Source organism: Dama dama, chromosome 14 (genome assembly GCF_033118175.1).
Source record: "Dama dama isolate Ldn47 chromosome 14, ASM3311817v1, whole genome shotgun sequence".
Lineage (NCBI taxonomy): Eukaryota > Metazoa > Chordata > Mammalia > Artiodactyla > Cervidae > Dama > Dama dama.
The window spans coordinates 34,453,870-34,474,739 of record NC_083694.1 but is presented as its reverse complement, the minus strand read 5'-3'; the positions used below and the strand labels follow the sequence as shown (position 1 = coordinate 34,474,739).

At 41.9% G+C, this 20,870-nt stretch overlaps 1 protein-coding gene and 1 non-coding gene across 2 annotated transcripts in view; one reads left to right on the top strand and one right to left on the bottom strand.

Moving 5' to 3' along the window:
• Positions 1-1,253: 1,253 nt before the first annotated feature.
• The window catches only part of SLC19A2 (solute carrier family 19 member 2), a 31,187-nt gene continuing 11,570 nt past the window's right edge, over positions 1,254-20,870 (top strand). The window contains exons 1-2 of the mRNA XM_061160277.1: positions 1,254-1,658; positions 7,902-8,504. Of these exons, the coding sequence (XP_061016260.1) occupies positions 1,461-1,658; positions 7,902-8,504 (801 nt within the window). The 5' untranslated portion in view covers positions 1,254-1,460. The remainder of the gene's footprint in view (positions 1,659-7,901; positions 8,505-20,870) is intronic.
• On the bottom strand, positions 4,465-4,536 carry TRNAG-CCC (transfer RNA glycine (anticodon CCC)). Its single transcript has one exon. It is a non-coding gene; the product is annotated as a tRNA-Gly (tRNA).

Below are 20,870 nucleotides of genomic sequence, written 5' to 3'. Positions count from 1 at the left end.
AGGTCTAACACATATTATGCAAAACAGAGTTAAAAAATGACCCAGAGAAATCGGGTGGAGAGGGAGGTGGGAGGGGGGATCGGGATGGGGAATACGTGTAAATCTATGGCTGATTCATATCAATGTATGACAAAACCCACTGAAATGTTGTGAAGTAATCAGCCTCCAACTAATAAAAAAAAAAAAAAAAAGAAAATAAATAAATAAATAAATGAGATAAAAAATGTTTTCTCTGAGCTTCTGCTAGGATCTGTTACTCTGTAAATACAGCACAGGGAAAATTGCTTTAAACGGTGCAGGTGGTCTGCAGTAGGAGGACTGGGATACAGTCAAGCTGAGTCAGGCAGAAAAAGGCTTAGAGAGAGAAATGAAAGAAAGCATTGCGGATTCTTGACACACTTTGCCCTTGAAAACTATGCCAAGACCTCTGCTGTGGTTTTTTAAATGAAGAGACCGATCATAATTCGTGATTGCTATAACGACTGGGGATTTCCCCCTTATCTTTTAAACACTGGCTATACTTACAGCTGTTTGCTTTCATTGTATTCCGCTTACAAATTGTAACAAAATAAAGCCAAAATGCTTTCAAATTAGGACTCCAGGACATCTTTCTCTTTAAGTGACTGGCTCTTTCATTCTTTTCACAGTATTTTATCTGCTTTTTCCTGCTCAGGCTCTTGGTCAAAGCCTCAGAACGCTTAGACACCGGGCTTCTACTTTTTTTTTTTTTTTTTTTTTACTGCAGATGAATACAGTTTAAGAGCCTGAAATCTGCTGGGAGAAAGGCAAAGCATTCCCCCGTCCCAAGGTTAAATCTTTGGCGCTGGCCACCTGGGAAAGAGAATCCGAACGGACGTTCAAAGAGGGACCGTGGTTAAGAATGAGAGGCTAACTGTGATACAGTACGTTCCTCCTGCTGGGGACGAAGCCCACGCCGAGCATTCGTGACCTGCGAGCGGCAGCACCGCGGATGCCCTAGCTGACCTCCAGCGTGGGCGGAGGGTTCTCCGCCTGAGCAGCGCGCCCCCGCGCCTCTCATCACCGCGTTCTCACCAGAGTCCTACACGTCCTCCGCTCCTGAGCCAGAGGACGTCAGCGGTCACGCGTGCCACCGCGCCCGCCGCCGCCGCCTACGCGGGTTCGCATCTTGTGAGCCACCGACCAATGGGAGAGAAGCCACTGCCCGGCGTCCTCTCCAATTGGTTCTCGGCAGGGAGGCGGTGGTGGAGGGCGTGGCTGACTTTCGGCGGCGCGGCTGGAGGGCGGCGGCACGTGTGCCTCCCGGCGCTGGGAAAGCCTGGGAAGAGCTGCGGAGGGAGGTGGCTATCCCTGAACTGCCTGCCCCTGCCGGGAGGAGGCGCCACTTACAATTGCAGGTGTCTGTGCTGGGGGCAGCGCTTCAGCCTCACTCTAGTTGGCAGGAAGGAAAAGAAGGAAGGGGCCGTGTCCCCGCCCCCTGGATGCTCGTGCCCGGCCCGGTGTCCCGGCGGGCGGCGGCGGCCACCATGCTCCTGCGCACGGCTCGGGTCCCACGCGAGTGCTGGTTCTTGCCCACCGCGCTGCTCTGCGCCTACGGCTTCTTCGCCAGCCTCAGGCCGTCCGAGCCCTTCCTGACCCCTTACTTGCTGGGGCCGGAGAAGAACCTGACTGAGAGGGAGGTAAGCGCGGCTGGCTGGGGGTGGCTGGGCCGGCGCGGGGCGCGGACCGGCCGAGATGGGCGGTGGGGATGCAGGTGAGGAAAGGCGGAGGGAGAAAGACGCTCGAGCCGCGGGGAGCCGTTCTGGACAGAGATTGCTGACTTTCCTCAGTTGAAAGGCGGCTCCGTGTGGGGAGCCGCCTTAATTCACGCTGTGTTTCTGTCTGTCCTCGGTCGGACTGGAAGGGCAGGTCTTAGGTGAAGGGCTCGGAGCGCGGTTCGGGGTTTGGCAGCCCCAGTGCACGTGTGCTTCAGGCGGTGTGTTGATGTTGCAGTAGCCCCACTCTGCTCCAACTGATCCATCTTGGGGGCGGGGGAGAGGAGGGGAGAGAATATTTGGAAGGAAAAGCGAAAACAGCAAGCTGTACTTTGGACATGGTAAAGGTTTAAATAAATATTTGCTGCCTGAAAGTAAGGAGCCAGATGCCGAGTGACTCCTGCTTTCTGAAAGGACCTTCCCCGCTACCTGCTGCACCTTCTTCTTCCCTTCCCTTACATTGTTTACCCTTGGCGGTTGGTCGCGCTCAAGTAAGAAGTGTACAGAACAAGAACCATCATCTTGTCTTGATTTTTATTGGGTGAGACTGTGTCCGATACGCCTCACCACCCCCCACCCCACCTCTCTGTGATAAAAGCAGATATTTAGATGGTATCACACAGTTGTCATTTAATTATAGTTTTTCGTGCATTGTGAATTGTTGATTCACGGATGTTAGTTTTGCTCTTTCTGTTCTGCCCGCGATGTTCAGAGTAATTGAGAGTACATAGTCCATGATCAAGAACTTCTTGCTGATTGATTTTCCCTAGGGGAATTTGTAAGTACTTTAGAAGTGCATTGTGTGCTTTAAAAAATGTACTCAATTCTTCAAAGTGTATGGTCAATCTCAACATCTGTTGTTTGAAAAAGAAAGACCTTAACTGGAAAAGGAAGTAAACTGAAGTTACTCCCATACAACCCAAATAAAGCAGATTCAGCATTCTCTTCCTTGAATACTACAAAGCATGGAAGCTGAGGTCTGGTATTCCTTTCTAGAACACCACAAAGGGTGAAAGCTGAGTGCAGTTGTTAGCTGTCCCTTTTTTCCATTGTCCACTCCTCTCACCCTGCCTCCCTGCCCCAGTTGCTCCCAGTGAAGTCCTCCCATTTAAACTTTACTCCCTTCTCAGTGATTACTAGTTAACTCTTTTGAATACCCCTGTATAACAGGTCAGAGCAGGATGTAATTACTTATGTTCCAATTTGTTGTTGGATTGCTCTTCCGTTTTCAAGGGCACTTAACACGGGAATTGAAATTCTGGCTGAGTTGAATTGAACCAGGAATTGAACCCTGGGCTGAGGATTTCATTTGAGTTTCTCATATTGCCTTGCAGCTAGCAAGTAGCATTAACTTTTACCCAACTTCAGCTTTATTTCTCAGTCTTATGGACTGCTCCACAAGGAACTGTAACAGTTACTCATTACCTGTTTGAATTAGAATATTGGTTAAAAAGAGTAATGAAGTTGAAAGGGCCAACTCCTGTGAACAGAATGATTCTAGAAGAAGGAACATGACTTCCTTAAATAGAATGATTCTATTAATAGAACACCCCCAAACAACTACTGAATCTGAGGTGTGACCTCTGAAGCAGAAATGATACTACTTTTAAGCTGTTCACAATTAAAGTTTCATGTGACCTGCCATGTGATCTACACCTTGCCTGAAAGAGAAGCACAGAGGGGAGAAACATGCTTCCAGTGTTGCTCTTTGAAAGCCAGTCTGTTTTGTACAAGTGCCCTGGGCAGAATTGCTATGTGATGTGCCATCATGTGCCCTGATTATCAGAAATCTTCCTACGACGAAAGAAATATGTTGGGGGGGGGGGGGTGTAGTGCAATAAAGCAGGGGTGCCAGGCCCAGGAAATATTTGCTGACTGTGTAACGAAAACAGAGCATGCTTCTGTCGCTGCAAATTAGTGGAGGAAGAGGGCAGGGTTTGAAGAGAAATCTAGAGGTCTGGAAAAGGATGTCGTTTGTCTCTGAGAACCTCAGAATTGTGGCTGATTCTGTTCTGTTGGTCAGGCACAGTATAGCTCTGTCCAGCCTCTCTGTAATCCTAGATTTTTTTAATCTCTAATAGCTGAAATAAACAGCGCAACTTGTTCTCCTTCCTGAGTGTTTGTTTTTCACCTCTGGACAGTTATTTATTTACTTAATATTGTATGATTTTTTTTTTTTTAGGAAAGTGAATGTCAAATCATGGCTAGTGATATTTGTGTTGAATTTTATATTTCCTCCAGGAGACTTTAGAAGGGCCAAATGTGATCATCTTAGACAGAGCTATTGTTAACCAGGTCCAAAGACAAAAGGAGGAAAAAAAGGACAGAATTTCCTCTTCCCATTCTCAAAGGATTTCTTCCTTAGATTATAGGAAAACCGTTAACTTGTATCACTTTATAAATTTTAAATAGGTTAAAATTTGTATTTCAGTGGTTAAAAGCCAACTTTTAATAAAACAGAGCTCTTTATCACCAAAAACTTTTTTATCCTCTCACCTTTTTCAGCATGGGATTTGACATTCAGTACTGTTCTTTGGGGCTTTGCCAGTGGCTCAGCAGTGAAGAATCCGCCTGCCAGGGCAGGAGATGGGGGGTCCAGGATGGGGAAGATCCCCTGGAGGAGGAAATGGCAACCCACTCCAGTATTCTTGACTGGAAAATCTCGGATAGAAGAGCCTAGCAGGCTATTTTATTTATTTGGCTGCACTGGATCTTAGTTGTGGCATGTGGTTTCCCTGACCAGGGATTGAACCTGGGCCCCCATGTTGGGAGCGTGGCGTCTTAGCCACTGGACCACCAGAGAAGTGATGTTTTTAAAGCATTCGCTTTAATGTATTAAAACTACTGTACCTACTATTCAGAGCCTTACAGAATTTAGTTCTTACTTCTTAACACCCTTATCTCCTACTCCATCCTTCTTCCTCTTGCCTTATATTAATATGTGCTCAAACTCCATCCATGTTAATCTTACACTCATAAATCCAGCATATCCATTCTCTCATCTACTGGCTTGTACTCAAAGATGTGATATCTGCTTGGGATAATCTTCTACAGAACTCTTGATATCTTTCTTTTGGCCTCTGATTAAGCTGAATTAGAGTTTAAAACTAAACATGTTTTTCCTTAACTGTTTGTGTCTCGGAAGAAAGCACAAACAAGCTGTGATCCAAAGATGTGTGAAAGACACTTTAGAATAAAATCAGTTCCCTTTTCTTGCATGGCAGATGTTACCTGAGATAAGAGGGGATTGTCCAAGTATGGGCAGTGAGAAAGTAATCTCTGTAATCTGTACATTTTTGCATGTAGGAAGTTTCCTGAAGGGAAAGTATCCATCAAAGAAGTTATTTCCAGGTACCATGGCTTCTCCTTGGAGGCATTGAGAGAGAAGGGATCTTCTTTTTTTATTATTATTATTAACTTTTTATTTTGTATTGGGGTATAGCCGATTAACAGTGTTGTGATAATTTCAGATGAACAGCGAAGGGACTCAGCCATACATGTACATGTATCCATTCTCCTCTAAACCCCGCTCCCATCCAGGTTGCCACATAGCATTGGGCAAGGGTTCTTTGCCCTTTACAGCAGGTCCTTGTTGATTATCCATTTTAAATATAGCGGTGTGTACATGTCCATCCCAGACTCCCTAACTATCCTGAGAAGGGATCCTCTTTTGGAGACTTTTGGAGACCCAGTGGCTAAGCTCTGTGGGTTGTTTGGTCTTCTTTCTTCCTGAAAGCCCCATAAAAGCGCCCCTAAACAGGTTGGAAAAGGTGCTGTCGGCATTAGAAGTAAGGGGGGAACATAGTAGGTAATCAAAAGCAGTTTTCTGATTGAAGAAATAGGGCATCTGAATGTGGTGGATTCAGAATATTAATATCCAGGTCAGGTTCTCCCTCTGCCAGTGACTTGCTGGGATAACTTTGGGCAATTCACTTAAGGCCTAGTTACTTTGGTTGTAAGATAGAGATGATAAACACAATTACCTCTTAGCATTGTTTGGATGAAATGAGGTCATACAGATGAGGTGATTAGCATAGTGTGTAACAGATGTTCTGTTATACTGCTGATAATACTGTGGAAGGGGCCGTCCACTTGGGTTGATGTCTCTCTTAGGAGTAACTTCTGATTTCTTATTTAGAATAACTTAAAGAGAACACATCTGGTCTTTTCCCCCTGCTTGCCTTATTTTTGTTTCAGCTTGGCATTGCTTTTCCTTATCTTCATTATCTAAATTGTGGTTCTTGTGTTAGGAGTGGAATTAGACTCATAAGTATAAACACTTTAAATTGGTAATTGAAAGGACGAGATGTATATAATAAAAACTTGGTAGCTTTGGGGGACAGCTAGTATTGAAAGGTATACAACACATAAAAGTACAGACAGTATTATTGGAGTGAAGAATCAGTGAACCTCCCATGGAGTGCATGGCAGAACAAAGAAGATGGAGTTACAGAAGGAAGGTATTTTTTAAAGGAAGTTGTGATGGTTAACAGCTCTGTGGTATTGTGTTGGGGAAAATGTGAAAGTGGAGAAACATGCAGAGTCAACCAGAGGAGGCAGTTTCACACTTAAGATATGGGAGAATATCTAAAACTATAGGCTGAAAAGTGAGAGTTTGCTAATGGAGCACACCTGTGCAAAGTCTGTAGGGACGCCTTCACTCTTCAAGACTTTCATCTCAAGGTCGCCCTTATCTGCTCTGGTTTTCTGCTGAGAGGTGTCTGACCCTGTGCTGTATCAGCCAAGTACGCTTTGTTACTCATTTGCCAAAATTTCTACGTTTGCGGATCGGAATCATTTCTGCCGTTCCCAGTTATTCTTTTATGTATACGTTCAGTCACAAGAAAGTTTCCTGGTAAGTGGAGGTTGCTAAATGATTTAGAAACAGAAATTAGACCAGAATTCAGGAAGGTGAGGCTATTAGATCAATCACTTTTTTTTTTCCATTTTTTTTTTCACATTTACTGTTAATTGGAGGATAATTGCTTTACAATGTGTGTTGGTTTCCGCCATACAACACGGTGAATCAGCCATGAGTAGACATATATCCACTCCCTCTTGAACTTCCCTCCCACCCCACCCTACCCTTGGGGTCATCACAGACCAGTGGTCTGAGCTCCCTGTGTGACACGGCAACTTCCCGCTAGCTCTTTTACCCATGGTAGTGTGTCTGTTTCAGTGAAACTCGCCCAGTTCATCCCACCCTCTCCTTCCCCTGCTCTTCTTTCCACAAGTCCATTCTCTACTTCTGCATCTCTGCTTCTGCCCTGAAAATAGGTTCATCAGTACTCTTTTCTAGATTCCATATATATGCATTAATATACAATATTTGTTTTTCTCTTTCTGACTTATTTCACTTTATATAACAAACTCTAGTTTCCTCCACCTCAGTTCAGCTGACTTCATTCCTTTTTGTGGCTGAGTAATCTCCATAGATGAATCACTTTTGATATTCAGCCAATCAGAAATCAAGTCTGGACAGAGTTACCTTCTTGATCTATTCCTGTTACCCGAAAGAAGTGAAACTTAATAACAGAAAAACCTAATCAATTGTAGGATCTATGTTCCCCATTCTGTGGCTGAAAGTAAGAACTGATGATGATTCCAAAACATTTGATTGTTTCCAAAGCATTTATTCAGCCAAGTACCTTCCAAACAGTATGCAGGCTGTGAAAATGAAAGTCAAGTCCACCCTGAAAGAACCTATAAAGCAGTGGTTCTAAACTCTGGCTCATATTAAAATCTCCTGGGAAGTTTTGAAAAAATGCCTGTGGCTAGGCATCCAAAATCTTTAAAGCTCCTTGGGAGATGTGTAACCATGGTTAAAGAAGCAGTGCTATGAGGTAATTGAAGAGAGTGACACATAGAAAGCAGTGTCAAGAGAGCTTTGGATGTTGGGTTACAAATACGATCAACTGTAGCCAAGTCTTCCAGGATGAGGAAGGCATTGAACTAGGCCTCGGCGAATAGGGAAGATATTAGGAAGAGATGATGGGATGGAAACAGGTAAGTGAATTCCAAGCAATTCTCAGAATTGTTGATGAGATTTCTTTGTTTGATAAGAATGAGATCTTTGAGGTTATGGTAGATTGTTTGATAAGAATAAATTGTTATGAATATTCCGGTTTGTTTGAGGTCACTAACAGAGTTTTGTCCTTTTCCTACCAGGTCTTCAATGAAATATATCCAGTGTGGACTTACTCTTACCTGGTGCTGCTGTTTCCCGTGTTCCTTGCCACAGACTACCTCCGCTATAAGCCTGTCATTCTGCTCCAGGGACTCAGCCTTATTGTTACATGGTTCATGCTGCTCTATGCCCAGGGACTGCTGGCCATTCAGTTCTTGGAATTCTTCTATGGCATCGCCACTGCCACTGAAATTGCCTATTACTCCTACATCTACAGTGTGGTAGACCTGAGCATGTACCAGAAAGTCACGAGCTACTGTCGAAGTGCCACCTTGGTGGGCTTCACAGTGGGCTCTGTCCTGGGGCAGATCCTCGTCTCAGTGGCATCCTGGTCCCTGTTCAGCCTGAATGTCATCTCTCTCACCTGTGTTTCTGTGGCCTTCGCCGTGGCCTGGTTTCTGCCTATGCCACAGAAGAGCCTTTTCTTTCACCACGTTCCTCCCTCCTGCCAGGGAACAAATGGCATCAAGGTACACAATGGTGGCGTTGCTACTGACACCGCAGCTTCTAACCACCTTCCGCAGTGGGAGGACGTTGAATCAAAAATCCCTCTAAATCCGGAGGAGCCACCCGTGGAGCAACAGGTAAGCGCAGCCTTCAGTGCCTTGTGGTTGCTACTCTGGGGCTGGACCAGTGGTAAAAAAACAGCCGGAAACCCAACCGTTCATTTGGATTCTGGTTTTATCTCAAATTGCTTTATTGGTTCCATTCATTCATTCAAGATAACATTGATTTGTATGAGGGATGAAAAATGTATTTTCCTTTGGAGTGTGTGTTAGTTGCTCAGTTGTGTCTAACTCTTTGCGACCCTATGAACTATATGGGCCACCAGTCTCCTCTGGAGTGAATAACCTCTCAGGTCAAACTGATACAACATATTGCTCATGTTGGGGATATCTTAGAAGCCACAGCAATGTCTATCTCTTCTTCAACTTTCTATCTTCAGAACTTGGTGTATAAATAAAGCCCCTCAGAACATGTTGTTTAAATGAATAGGTGAAATGACACTAATAAATGATGAATGTCTACTTCCAGAAATGAAGTCCAAAGTATTTAAGAATAGGAGATTATCTTCCTCTTCTCTGCTGAAAGTTATGTGCAGTGCAGTCATAACTCAAAGATATTGTGAGTTTGGTTCCAGACCACCGAAATAAAGCAAATATCACATAATAAAGTCATACAATTTTTTTGGTTTCACAGTGCATATAAAAGTTACTTTTACACTATACTGTAGTCTGTTAAGTGTGCAGTAGCATTATGTGTAAAAAAATGTACATGCCTAAATTTTAAATTACATTATTGCTAAAAAAATGCCAACCACTATTTGCGCCTTCAGTGAGTTGTAATCTTTTTGCTGGTGGAGGGTCTTCCCTTAATGTTGATGGCTGCTGACTGATCAGGGTGGTGGTTGCTGAAGGTAGAGGTGACTGTGGCAATTTCTTAAAATAAGACAAAAGTGAAGTTTGCCACTTCATTGATTCCTTTGGGAATGATTTCTCTGCAGCACCAATGCTGTTCGATAGCATTGTACTCATAGTAGAACTTTGAAAATTGGAGTCAATCCTCTTAAACCCTGCTTTATGAACTACATGTATGTAATTTTCTAGATCCCTTGTTGTCACATCAGCAGTCTTCACAGCATCTTTACCAGGAGTAGATTCCATCTCAAGAAACCACTTTCTTTGCTTATCCATTGGAAGTAGCTTTTATCCATTTAAGTTTATCATGAAATTTCAGCAGTTCATTTACAACAAAGTTTCGTTTCTAATTATAGTTTTCTTGCTATTTCCACCACATCTGCAGTTACTTCCTCCACAAAAGTCCTGAACCCTTCAAAGTCATCCATGAAACAAAAGTTTTACAGCACAATGATTGTCTGACATTCCGTTTATTTTTTATAACGTGATCAGTGCTCACTAAATTGATTTTATTACCTACTAATGACTAGCACCCCAGGTGGTGCTAGGTGGTAAAGAACCTGTATGCCAGTGCAGAAAATGTAAGAGATGTGGGTTGGATCCCTGGGTCAGGAAGATCCCATGGAGAAGGAAATGGCAACTCACTGCCCTATTCTTGCCTGGGGAATCTTATGAACAGAGGAGCCTGGCAGACTACAGTCCGTAGGGTCGCAAAGAGTTGGACATGACTGAAGCGACTTAGCAGCAGCAGCAGCAGCAATCACTTGAAATCTAAGGTTTAAAAAATTATGTCCTAGACCACCTTGATATTTATTATTTGTAGATATGCAAAATGTCAGTACTTGACATGCTGAAGAATTATAAAATTTTAGAGTTAGAAGTGATTCTAACCACAAGTCATAGAACAATTAGAGCATGTTAAAGGGACTTTAGATCACATCACCTTTTCATTTTAGAGATAAGGATTGGGAACTATTAATACAGCAATACTTTTACTTGCAGACTGACACATCTTACTGTTAGGAAGCATTCTGTGTGTATGTGTGTGCTGTGTGTGCATGTGTGTTTGAGTTCTGTAAAACAGTGACAGAAGCAAAACAAATGTTTTCAGTGTATACTCAGTATTATCTGCTGCAGCACGATGTGGCAGATTTTGAGGAAGGAAGGCAGTCTGTAGTACTGGTACTTAACAGCAGGGTGATCTTGGGCAGGTTTCTTAGTTCTTTGTGGCTATTAGTTCCTTTGTTCATATACCTACCTCATAGGGCTATGTCAAGTATTAAATAAATCCATGTAGAGCTTTCAATTTAGTATAGGTAAGTAGGTAATCAATACATGATAATGTTTATTATCTTTATCATTAGATATGAATAATCAAGAACAGATTTGTACCTTCACCAAGATATTTATTTGTGGGACTATAAGTAATTTTTCATTTTCCCTTTGAATTCGTTATCCCTGGTATTCTGGGCCTTATAAAAAGAGTTATGAGGGTCTGGTACTGGTACTAATTCACAAATTATTTTTCTTTAACTGAGTTAGGCTATCCCTAAATGTAGAGAATGTTAAGCCAGATGATCATGAAGCTTTCTGTGACTCTAGAATCCTGTGTTTCGTGAGCTGGTTGATGTGAAGGTACTCTGTCATTTTTCTTCTGCTTCCCAGGCATACCATGAACAACTTTTTTGTCTAGCTCATATATGTAGGGATACATAATTAATACCATAGAAGTAATTTAATTGGAATCGTCAGCCCTTATCTTAAATCTTCATAGTCTAGGCATTAAACCCTAATTACCTTCATCCACATTTTCCTATTGTATGTAGAAGAAAATCCAAAATTCTCATCATGGCCTATAAGACCTTATACAGTTTGGCTCCTTGCCAGCCCCTCTGCCCTTATCTCTTAATTGGGCTGAAACACATCAAGCTTTTCTCACCTCAGAATTTCATTCAGGAGGTTCTCTCAGTCAGGGCTGCCTTTCACTCTGATTTTCATGGCTGGTTCTTTTATGTCACTCAGGTCTCAACTCAGACATCCACTGTTTAGAAAGCCATTTAACATTCTTAGCAATCATTACTTCTCCATATAAAAGTCGCTTGCTAGCCCATTCCCTGTTTACTGTCTTTCTATAGTATTCCTACTGTAAGGTCTCTTGTATGTGTATATTTATCATCTATCTCTCTTACTCCAGTGTAAATTTCAGGAACTTTCCTATTGTCGCCAGTGTCTAGAACATTGCCAGACAGATTGTGGGCACGCAGCTGACTTGATTTTTTTGGGCTCCAAAATCACTGCAGATGGTGATTGCAGCCATGAAATTAAAAGACGCTTACTCCTTGGAAGAAAAGTTATGACCAACCTAGACAGCATATTAAAAAGCAGAGATATTACTTTGTCAACAAAGGTCTGTCTAGTCAAGGCTATGGTTTTTCCAGTAGTCATGTATGGATGTGAGAGTTGGACTATAAAGAAAGCTGAGCACCAAAGAACTGATTCTTTTGAATTGTGGTGTTGGAGAAGACTCTTGAGAGTCCCTTGGACTGCAAGGAGATCCAACCAGTCCATCCTAAAGGGGATCAGTCCTGGGTGTTCATTGGAAGGACTGATATTGAAGCTGAAACTCCAATACTTTGGCCACCTGATACAAAGAGCTGACTCATTTGAAAAGACTCTGATGCTGGGAAAGATTGAGGACAGGTAGAGAAGGGGACGACAGAGGATGAGATGGTTGGATGGCATCACTGATTCAATGGACATGAGTTTGGGTAAACTCTGGGAGTTGGTGATGGACAGGGAGTACTGCAGTTCATGGGGTCACAGAGTTGGACACGACTGAGTGACTGGACTGACTGACTGAGGGACTATTTGTTGATTGCATTAATGAGTCATGATAAACAGAATATAAAGGAAACCAACATTTACTGAGCACTTGTTACATACTGAATAATACTTATCTAGGCAATAACCTGTTGAAGTAAGAATTAATTTCCGTTTTACAGAAAAAAACCCTAAGATTTGGGAATTTTTCTCATCTGAGTGTAGACAAGTATGCTGCTGATTGATCATCGTAGCTCCCATATATTTTGACGTGGGTACCAGATACTGTGCCCCAAACCTCAGATTCATTATCTCATTCTTATTAAAATTACTGTTACTAAAACTCTGTGATAAAAGTGTCAGAGAGACAAGATGGCGGAGAAGTAGGGTGGCCATGGAGGACATCTCTCTCCATGAATACATCAGGAATACACCCTTAGACAAAGAAGTGCATGCAGAAACCAGCTGAGAGCAGACAGAAGTACCTGACCCATGGAAAAGAATATATAGAACCACACAAAACTTGGTGGGACAAAGGAACTAGGGAGAAAAAACAGGAGTGTTAGGAGGACTGGACCTGTGCTCAGCAGGTGGGGGAACTGAAGCAGGGGTCTGATCCCCACAAAGGGGCAATTGTCTGAGTCAGAGGTGAAACATTTAAGGTTGACAGTGAAACAGCTGATCTGTGGCAGCCTGAATGGAATGAGGACTTCCCTAGTAGCTCAGACGGTAAAGCGTCCGCTCGCAGTGCAGGAAATCTGGGTTCAATCCCTGGTTGGAAAGGTCCCTTGGAGGAGAAAATGGCAACCCACTCAAGTATCCTTGCCTGTAAAATTCCATGGACAGAGGAGCCTGGCAGACTATAGTCCATGGAGTAGAGTCGGACACGACTGAACAACTAACACACACACACACACACACACAAAAGGAATGAGAATCAGACAGTCCTTGCCACAGCCATACATACCCCAGGCAGGGGTGTAAGTCCCCTAGAAGGCACTGCAGATGGGAGCTGGAGCGTAGGGATTGTGGAGCAATCCCAGGGCCAGGGCTGCTGTTGACTGTGGAGAGACAGACCAAGGAGATGTGAAGGAGGAGATTGTGGTGGGAAATGCCTGTGGAGGAAAGTTAGGCAGCCATGGAAGCAAGGCAGTACTGCTGAGTCATGCGTAGGAGGTGGAGCCATCACCATAGCCTCTCTCTCCCCACACACCAGCATCGGCAGCTGAACAATAGACAGGCTGGCCCATCAAATGCCTGATACACTGGACTACAGAGCAGGACCCCAGCCAGGGTGCCCCTTTAAGTGACTGATGTGCCAATCTACAGAGTAGGACCCCAGCCAGGGTGCCCCTTTAAGTGACTGATGTGCCAATCTACAGAGGAGGACCCCAGCCAGGGTGCCCCTTTAAGTGACTGATGTGCCAATCTACAGAGGAGGACCCCAGCCAGGGTGCCCCTTTAAGTGACTGATGTGCCAATCTACAGAGCCGGACCCCAGCCAGGGTGCCCCTTTAAGTGACTGATGTGCCAATCTACAGAGGAGGACCCCACCAGGAGGGCCCCACTATGTGCCTGACTCACCGAACACAGGCAAACGAGCCCTCTAGGTGCCTGAACGGGCGGAGCCGTGGAGAAAGACTAGCCAAAGAGGCCTCCTGATCACCAGCTACCAGAGGCTTGGGAGAAGACTCTGGTAGGGCCCTAACACCTACGGCTGAGGCAGTCCATGTCCCTGCACATTTGGTGCTGCACAGGGTCCCCGCAACCCAAGCAGCTGCACCACCGGCCTGCTCAGCCCTCAGTGGGGCAGAGCTGCCACAGGCAAAAACGTTCTGGCGTCTGTGCATGTGGGGCTGCCTCGGTCGTGTCCAGTTCCTTGCAACCCTGTGGACTGTGGCCTGCCAGGCTTCTCTGTCAGGGGGGTTCTCCAGCCAAGAATACTGGAGCATATTGGTCAGTACTGGTTGCCATATGCTTCTAGAGCACTATATTTTCTGCTGCCCTGGCCGCCAACTCCCCTGAGTACCTGGTGCTGCCAGAACCCCTGTGACCCAAGCAGCTGCACCACCTCCACGCCTGGCCCTCACAGGGGCAAACCCAAGCCCTCCAGGGCAGCCTCAGGAGCAAACCCCAGTGGACGAGCCACATGTAGAGTTGAAAATAAAACCACACTTGAAGCCCAGGGGCAGGATGGCTAAGGAAGAAGACCCAAAACCTTCCCACCAGCTGTACAAGCTTCAGGTTAAATCCACATGATCAACTAGGCAGACTCTGTCCCTATGGAAAATATAAAAGGACACTGAGAGCTCCCACAAAGGAAAACACACTAGTTCTGATAGCTGTGTGTCGAGCCGAGAACACGCAGGAGTAGGACCAGATTGGAGTCTGAGCTGCCCCCACAGCAGGTCCAGAGACCGGCACAGTGTTGGAGGGCATCCTGGGGAGGTGAGGTGGACTGTGACTCCCAGCAAGGGCAAGGACCCTGACGGCAGTGACTCAAGAAAAACAGTTATTATTCTTATGTTTTGACTTGTTCTGTAGTTTCCCTTGGATTTTTTTCTTTTTTCTTTTCCTTCCCCCCTCCCCCATTGTAGCTGTCGATTTTATGGACACTGTGAAATCTAATTAAACTTTTTGTTGCGGTCCTTTAATGGACCAGAACCTGGCGGTCCAGAGTTGATAAGAAAGTGAAAGAGAGAGCCGAAGGGAGGGAGAGAGAGAGAAAGAAAGAAGGAAAGAAAGAAAGACACGGGGATCCAAGTTCTGATGGAGCAAAGGTGCTTTAATGATCTTTCTGTGAGTATATATAGGCTGTTGTATAAGGAATTTCTTTCGACAATGATAAAGATCAGAAAACCAAATGTACAGCAAGCGTTACCAAGGGAACAAGGGATTAACAATGGTCATAAAGTCAGGAGACAATCCATATCTCAAGAAAGAGGATCGAGACTAAGCTGTTTTGTCATAAGGAGAATGTTTATTGAAGGAGATCCACGCATGTCTCATCCTATGACCTCAGTCCTGGGAGCGGCATGCCGTTCCACTAGTTTCTGTTGCTAGAAACTGATAAGGAACAGAGGATTTATGAGAAACAGCATGTAGGAATCCTCCTGTTAAACATTCCCTGGCAGTTTTTGAATATTTTTTCTTTTTTTCTATCACACTTTTTATTGTTCTTATAAACCTCTGCCTGTACATTGGGCTTTTGCATTCCTGTAGAGTTTTGCTTTTTTTTCTTCTTTTTTTCTTTGCTTAATTAAAAAATTTTTAAGCCTATTATTATTTTTTCTATATTTATTCCTTTGTTTGCTTTTCCTAATGTTCTTTTCCCCTTGCAGTTAATCTTTAATGTATATCTACCTATATTTAACTTTGCATATCTAGTCTTTCTTTTCTTCCTTTCCTTTCCTCTCAAAATATTTGTTAGTTTTGTTTTCTTTGCTTTATTCCCCGCTTCGCACCTTGCCTTAGTTTTGTTTTCCAGTTTGTGCTTTAGTTAGTTTTTGTCTTAACTGGTAGATATAATTTTTGGTTTCCTTTGTTCGCTGGGTCAATCTGTTGTACTTTATTTTTGTTGGACTGTTTTGATTTTGCTTATGAGTGTATATGTATATTCCATTATTTTAATTATTATTTGCCTGATTTTGTAACTGCCATTTGTCTGGGGTTAATCTTTGGTTTTTCATTTGAGGTATTTATTTTAATCTCATTTAATGCCATAACAAATCACTTGTGGAATCTTCGTTCCTGACCAGAGATCAAGCCCTGAGCCTTTCAAGTGGGAGCACTGACTCCAAGAACCTAGACTACCAGAGAACTAACCCTAGGGAGTATCAAATACTGAGAACTCACACAAAGGAAACCACTTGAATACAAGACCTGGCATCACCCAACCACCAGTAGCACCCTGTGCAGGACACCTCATCTAAACAACAGACAAAACAAAATGACAAACTGAACCATCAGCAGACAGGATTACCACCTCACTCAGCCTTGCCCATCAGAGGAAAAACAAAACAACAATAACAACAAAAAACTCAGCACAAATCTTATCCTATACAAAGCTTACGCAAACCACTGGACCAACCTTAGGAGGGCAGAAACCAAAAGGAAGAAAGAATTCAGCCTTAAACCCTGGGAAAAGGAGACCTCAAACACAATATGTTTAAAAAAAAAATTATGAGAAGGCAGAAAAATATTGCACAACTGAAGGAACAAACTAGAAACACAGAAATCCAAATAAATGAAGAGGAAATAGGCAAACTACCTGAAAAAGAATTCAGAATACTGATAGTGAACTTGAAAGTCGCTCAGTCGTGTCCGACTCTTTGCAATCCCATGAACTGTATAGTCTGTGGAATTCTCCAGGCCAGAATACTGGAATGGATAGCCTTTTCCTTCTCCAGGGGATCTTACTAACCCACGGATTGAACCCAGGTCTCCCACATTGCAGGCAGATTCTTTACCTGAGCCACAAGGGAAGCCCAGGAATACTGAAGTGGGTAGCCTGTCCCTTCTCCAGAGGATCGTCTCAATCCAGGAATCAAACTGGGGTTTCCTGCATTGCAGGCAGATTCTTTACCAACTGAGCTATCAGGGAAGCCCATAATGATGGTAAAGATGATCAAAAACCTTGAAAACAGAATGGAGAAAATGCAAGAATGAATTAACAAAGACCTAGAGGAATTAAAGAATATACATACAGAGACAAACAGCACAATTATTCAAATTAAAAATACCCTAGAAGGCATCAATAGCAGAATATCTGAAGCAGAAAAACCAATCAGTGAGCTGGAAGATAAAATGGTGGAAATAACTTCTGAAGAGCAGAATAAAGTAAAAAGAATGAAAAGAACTGAGGATAGTCTCAGAGACCTCTGGGACAATATCAAACACACCAACATTCAAATTATAGGGGTTCCAGAAGAAGAAGAGAAAAAGAAAGGGTATGAGAAAATTTTTGAATGATTATAGTTGAAAATTTCCCCACACGGAAAAGGAAATAGTCAAGTCCAAGAGGCACAGAGTCCCAAACAGGATAAACCCAAGGAGAATCACACCAAGACACATACTAATCAAACTAACAAAGACTAAACACAAAGAAAGAATATTAAAATCAGCAAGGGAGAAGCAGTAAGTAACATACAAGGGAAACCCCATACATTTAACAACTGATCTTTCTGCAGGCCAGAAGGAAATGACAGGATATATTTAAAGTACTCAAAGGGAAAAATCTACAACCAAGATTACTCTACCTGGCAAGGAACTCATTCAAAATTGAAGGAGAAGCCAAAAGCTTTTGACAAGCAAAAGTTAAGAGAATTCAGTACCACCAAACCAGCTTTACAAAAATGTTAAAGAGACTTATATAGTCAGAAAATACAAGAGAAGAAAAAGTTCTACAAAATCAAACCTAAAACAACTAAGAAGATGGCAATAGGACCATATATATCAATAATTACTTTAAATGTAAATGGATTAAATTCTCCAACCAAAAGACACAGACTGGCTGAATGGATACAACCTGTCTACAAGAAACTGACTTCAGATCTAAAGACACATAGACTGAAAGTGAGAGGATGGAAAAATATATTCCATGCAAGTGAAAAGCAAAGGAAAGCTGGGGTAGCAATCCTCATATCAGACAAAATAGACCTTAAAATATAAAGAATATTATAAGAGATAAGGAAGGACACTACATAATGATCAATCCAAGAGGAAGACATAACAATTGGAAATACCTATGCACTCAACATAGGAGCACCTCAATACATAAGACAAACACTAACAGACATAAAAGGAGAAATTGACAGTAACACAATAATAGTAGGAGACTTTTAACACCCCACTCACACCAACGGGCAGATCATCAAAACTGAAAATTAATAAGGAAACACAAGTCTTAAATGATACACTAGATGAGATGGATCTCATTGATATCTTCAAGACATTCCATCCAAATGCAGAAGAATACACCTTTTTCTCAAGTGCACATGGAACATTCTCTAGGATAGACCACATCTTGGGTCACAAATCAAACCTGAGTAAATTTAAGAAAATTGAAATTGTATTAAGCATCTTTTCTGACCACAACACTATGAAACTGGATATCAATTACACACACACACACACACACACAAAAAAAAAAAAAAACTAAAAAAACACAAACAGGTGGAAATTTTAAAAATATGTTTCTAAATAACCAACAGATTACTGAAGAAATCAAAAGGGAAATCAAAAAAATTTCTATAAACAAATGACAATGCAAGCATGACAACTCAAAACCTATGGGATGCAGCAAAAGCAGTTCTGAGAGGGAAGTTTAGAGCAATACAATCCTACCTCAAGAAAAACATCAAATAGACAACCTAACTTTACACCTAAAACAGCTGGAAAAAGAAGAACAAAAAGCCCCCGAAATTAGCAGAAGGGAAGAAATCATAAAGATCCAAGCAGAAATAAGTGAAAAAGAAATAAAAGAAACAGTGGTAAAGATTAATAAAACAAAAGCTGGTTCTTTGAGAAGATAAACAAAATTGACAAACCTTTAGCTAGACTCATGAAGAAAAAAAGAAGAATCAAATCAACAAAATTAGAAATGAAAAAGGAGAGGTTACAACAGACAATGCAGAAATACAAAGGATTATAAGAGCCTATTATGAGCAACTATATGGCAATAAAATGGATAACCTGGAAGAAATGGACAGAGTCTTAGAAAAGTTCAATCTTTCAAGACTGAACCAGGAAGAAATAGAAATTATGAACAACCCGATTACAAGCACTGAAATGGAAGCTGTGATCAAAAATCTCCCAAAAAACAAAAGCTCAGGACCAGATGGCTTCACAGGAGAATTCTGTCAAACATTTAGAGAAGAGCTAATACCTGTCCTTCTAAAACTGTTTCAAAATATTGCAGAGGAAGGAACACTTCCAAACTCATTCTACAAGGCCACCATCACCATGATATCAAAACCAAAGACGACACAAAAAAAGAAAATTACAGGCTAGTCTCACTGATGAACATAGATGCAAAAATCCTCAACAGAATTTTAGCAAATAGAATTCATCAACACATCAAAACACTTATACATGATGATCAATTTGGGTTTATTCCAGGGTTGCAAGGATTCTTCAATATGTGCAAAACAATCAGTGTGATACATCATATTAATAAATTGAAAGATAAAAATCATATGATCATCTCAACAGATGCAGAAAAAACCTTTGACAAAATTCAGCACCCATTTATGATTAAAAACTCTTCAAAAAATGGGCATAGAAGGAACCTACCTCAACATAGTAAAGACCATATATGATAAGCCTTCAGCAAACATTATTCCCAGTGGTGGAAAAACTGAAAGCATTCCCCCTTAAGATCCCCCTAAGAGTGTCCACTTTCACCACTACATAGTTCTGGAAGTCCTGGCTACAGCAATCAGAGAAGAAAAAGAAATGAATCCAGATCAGAAAAGAAGTAGTAAAGCTCTCACTTTACTCACTTTACAGATGACATGATACTGTACATAGAAAACCTTAAAAACAGTATCAGGAAATTACTAGAGCTAATCATTGAATTTAGCAAAGTCTCAGGATACAAAATCAATACACAGAAATCACTTGCATTTCTATATACTAACAATGAAAAAATCAGAAAAATTAAGGAGTCAGTCCCATTCACCATTGCAACAAAAAGAATAAAATATCTAGGAATAAATTTACCTAAGGAGAGAAAAGAACTGTACACAGAAAATTATAAGACACTGATGAAAGAAATCAAAGACAACATAAACAGATGGAGAGATATTGATATAAGAATCAATGTTTTGAAAATGACTATACTACCAAATGCAATCTATAGACTCAGTGCAGTCGCTATAAAATTACCCATGGTGTTTTTCATAGAAGTAGAACAAAAAAATTACAGAATTCGCATGGAAACACAAAAGACCCCAAATAGCCAAAGCAGTCTTGAGAAAGAAGAATGGAACTGGAGGAATCAACCTTCCTGACTTCAGATTATACTATAAAGCTACAGTCATCAAGACAGTATGGTACTGGCACAAAAACAGAAATATAGGCAAATGGAACAAGATAGAAAGCCCAGAAATAAACCCGTACACCTATGGGTACCTTATTTTTGACAAAGGAGGCAAGAATATACAATGAGGCAAAGACAGCCTCTTCAATAAATGGTGCTGGGAACACTGGATAACTACTTGTAAAAGAATGAAATTAGAAGACATCCTAACACCATACACAAAGATAAACTCAAAATGGATTAAAGATCTAAATATAAGACCAGTAACTATAAAACTCTTAGAGGAAAATATAGAACACTAAATGACAGAAATTAAAATGATCTTCTCTGACCCGCCTCATAGAGTAATGGAAATAAAAACAAAAGTAAACAAGTGGGACCTGATTAAACTTAAAAGCTTTTGCACAGCAAAGGAAGCTATAAGCAAGGTGAAAAGACAGCCCTCAGAATGGGAGAAAATAGTAGTAAATGTAACAATTGACAGAGGATTAATTTCCAAAATATACAAGCAGCTCATACAACTCAATACCAGAAAAACAAACAACCCAATCAAAAAGTGGGAAAAAGACCTCAACAGACACTTCTCCAAAGAAGACATACAGATGGCTGACAAATACATGAAAAGGTGCTCAATTTCGCTCATTATTAGAGAAATGCAAATCAAAACTATG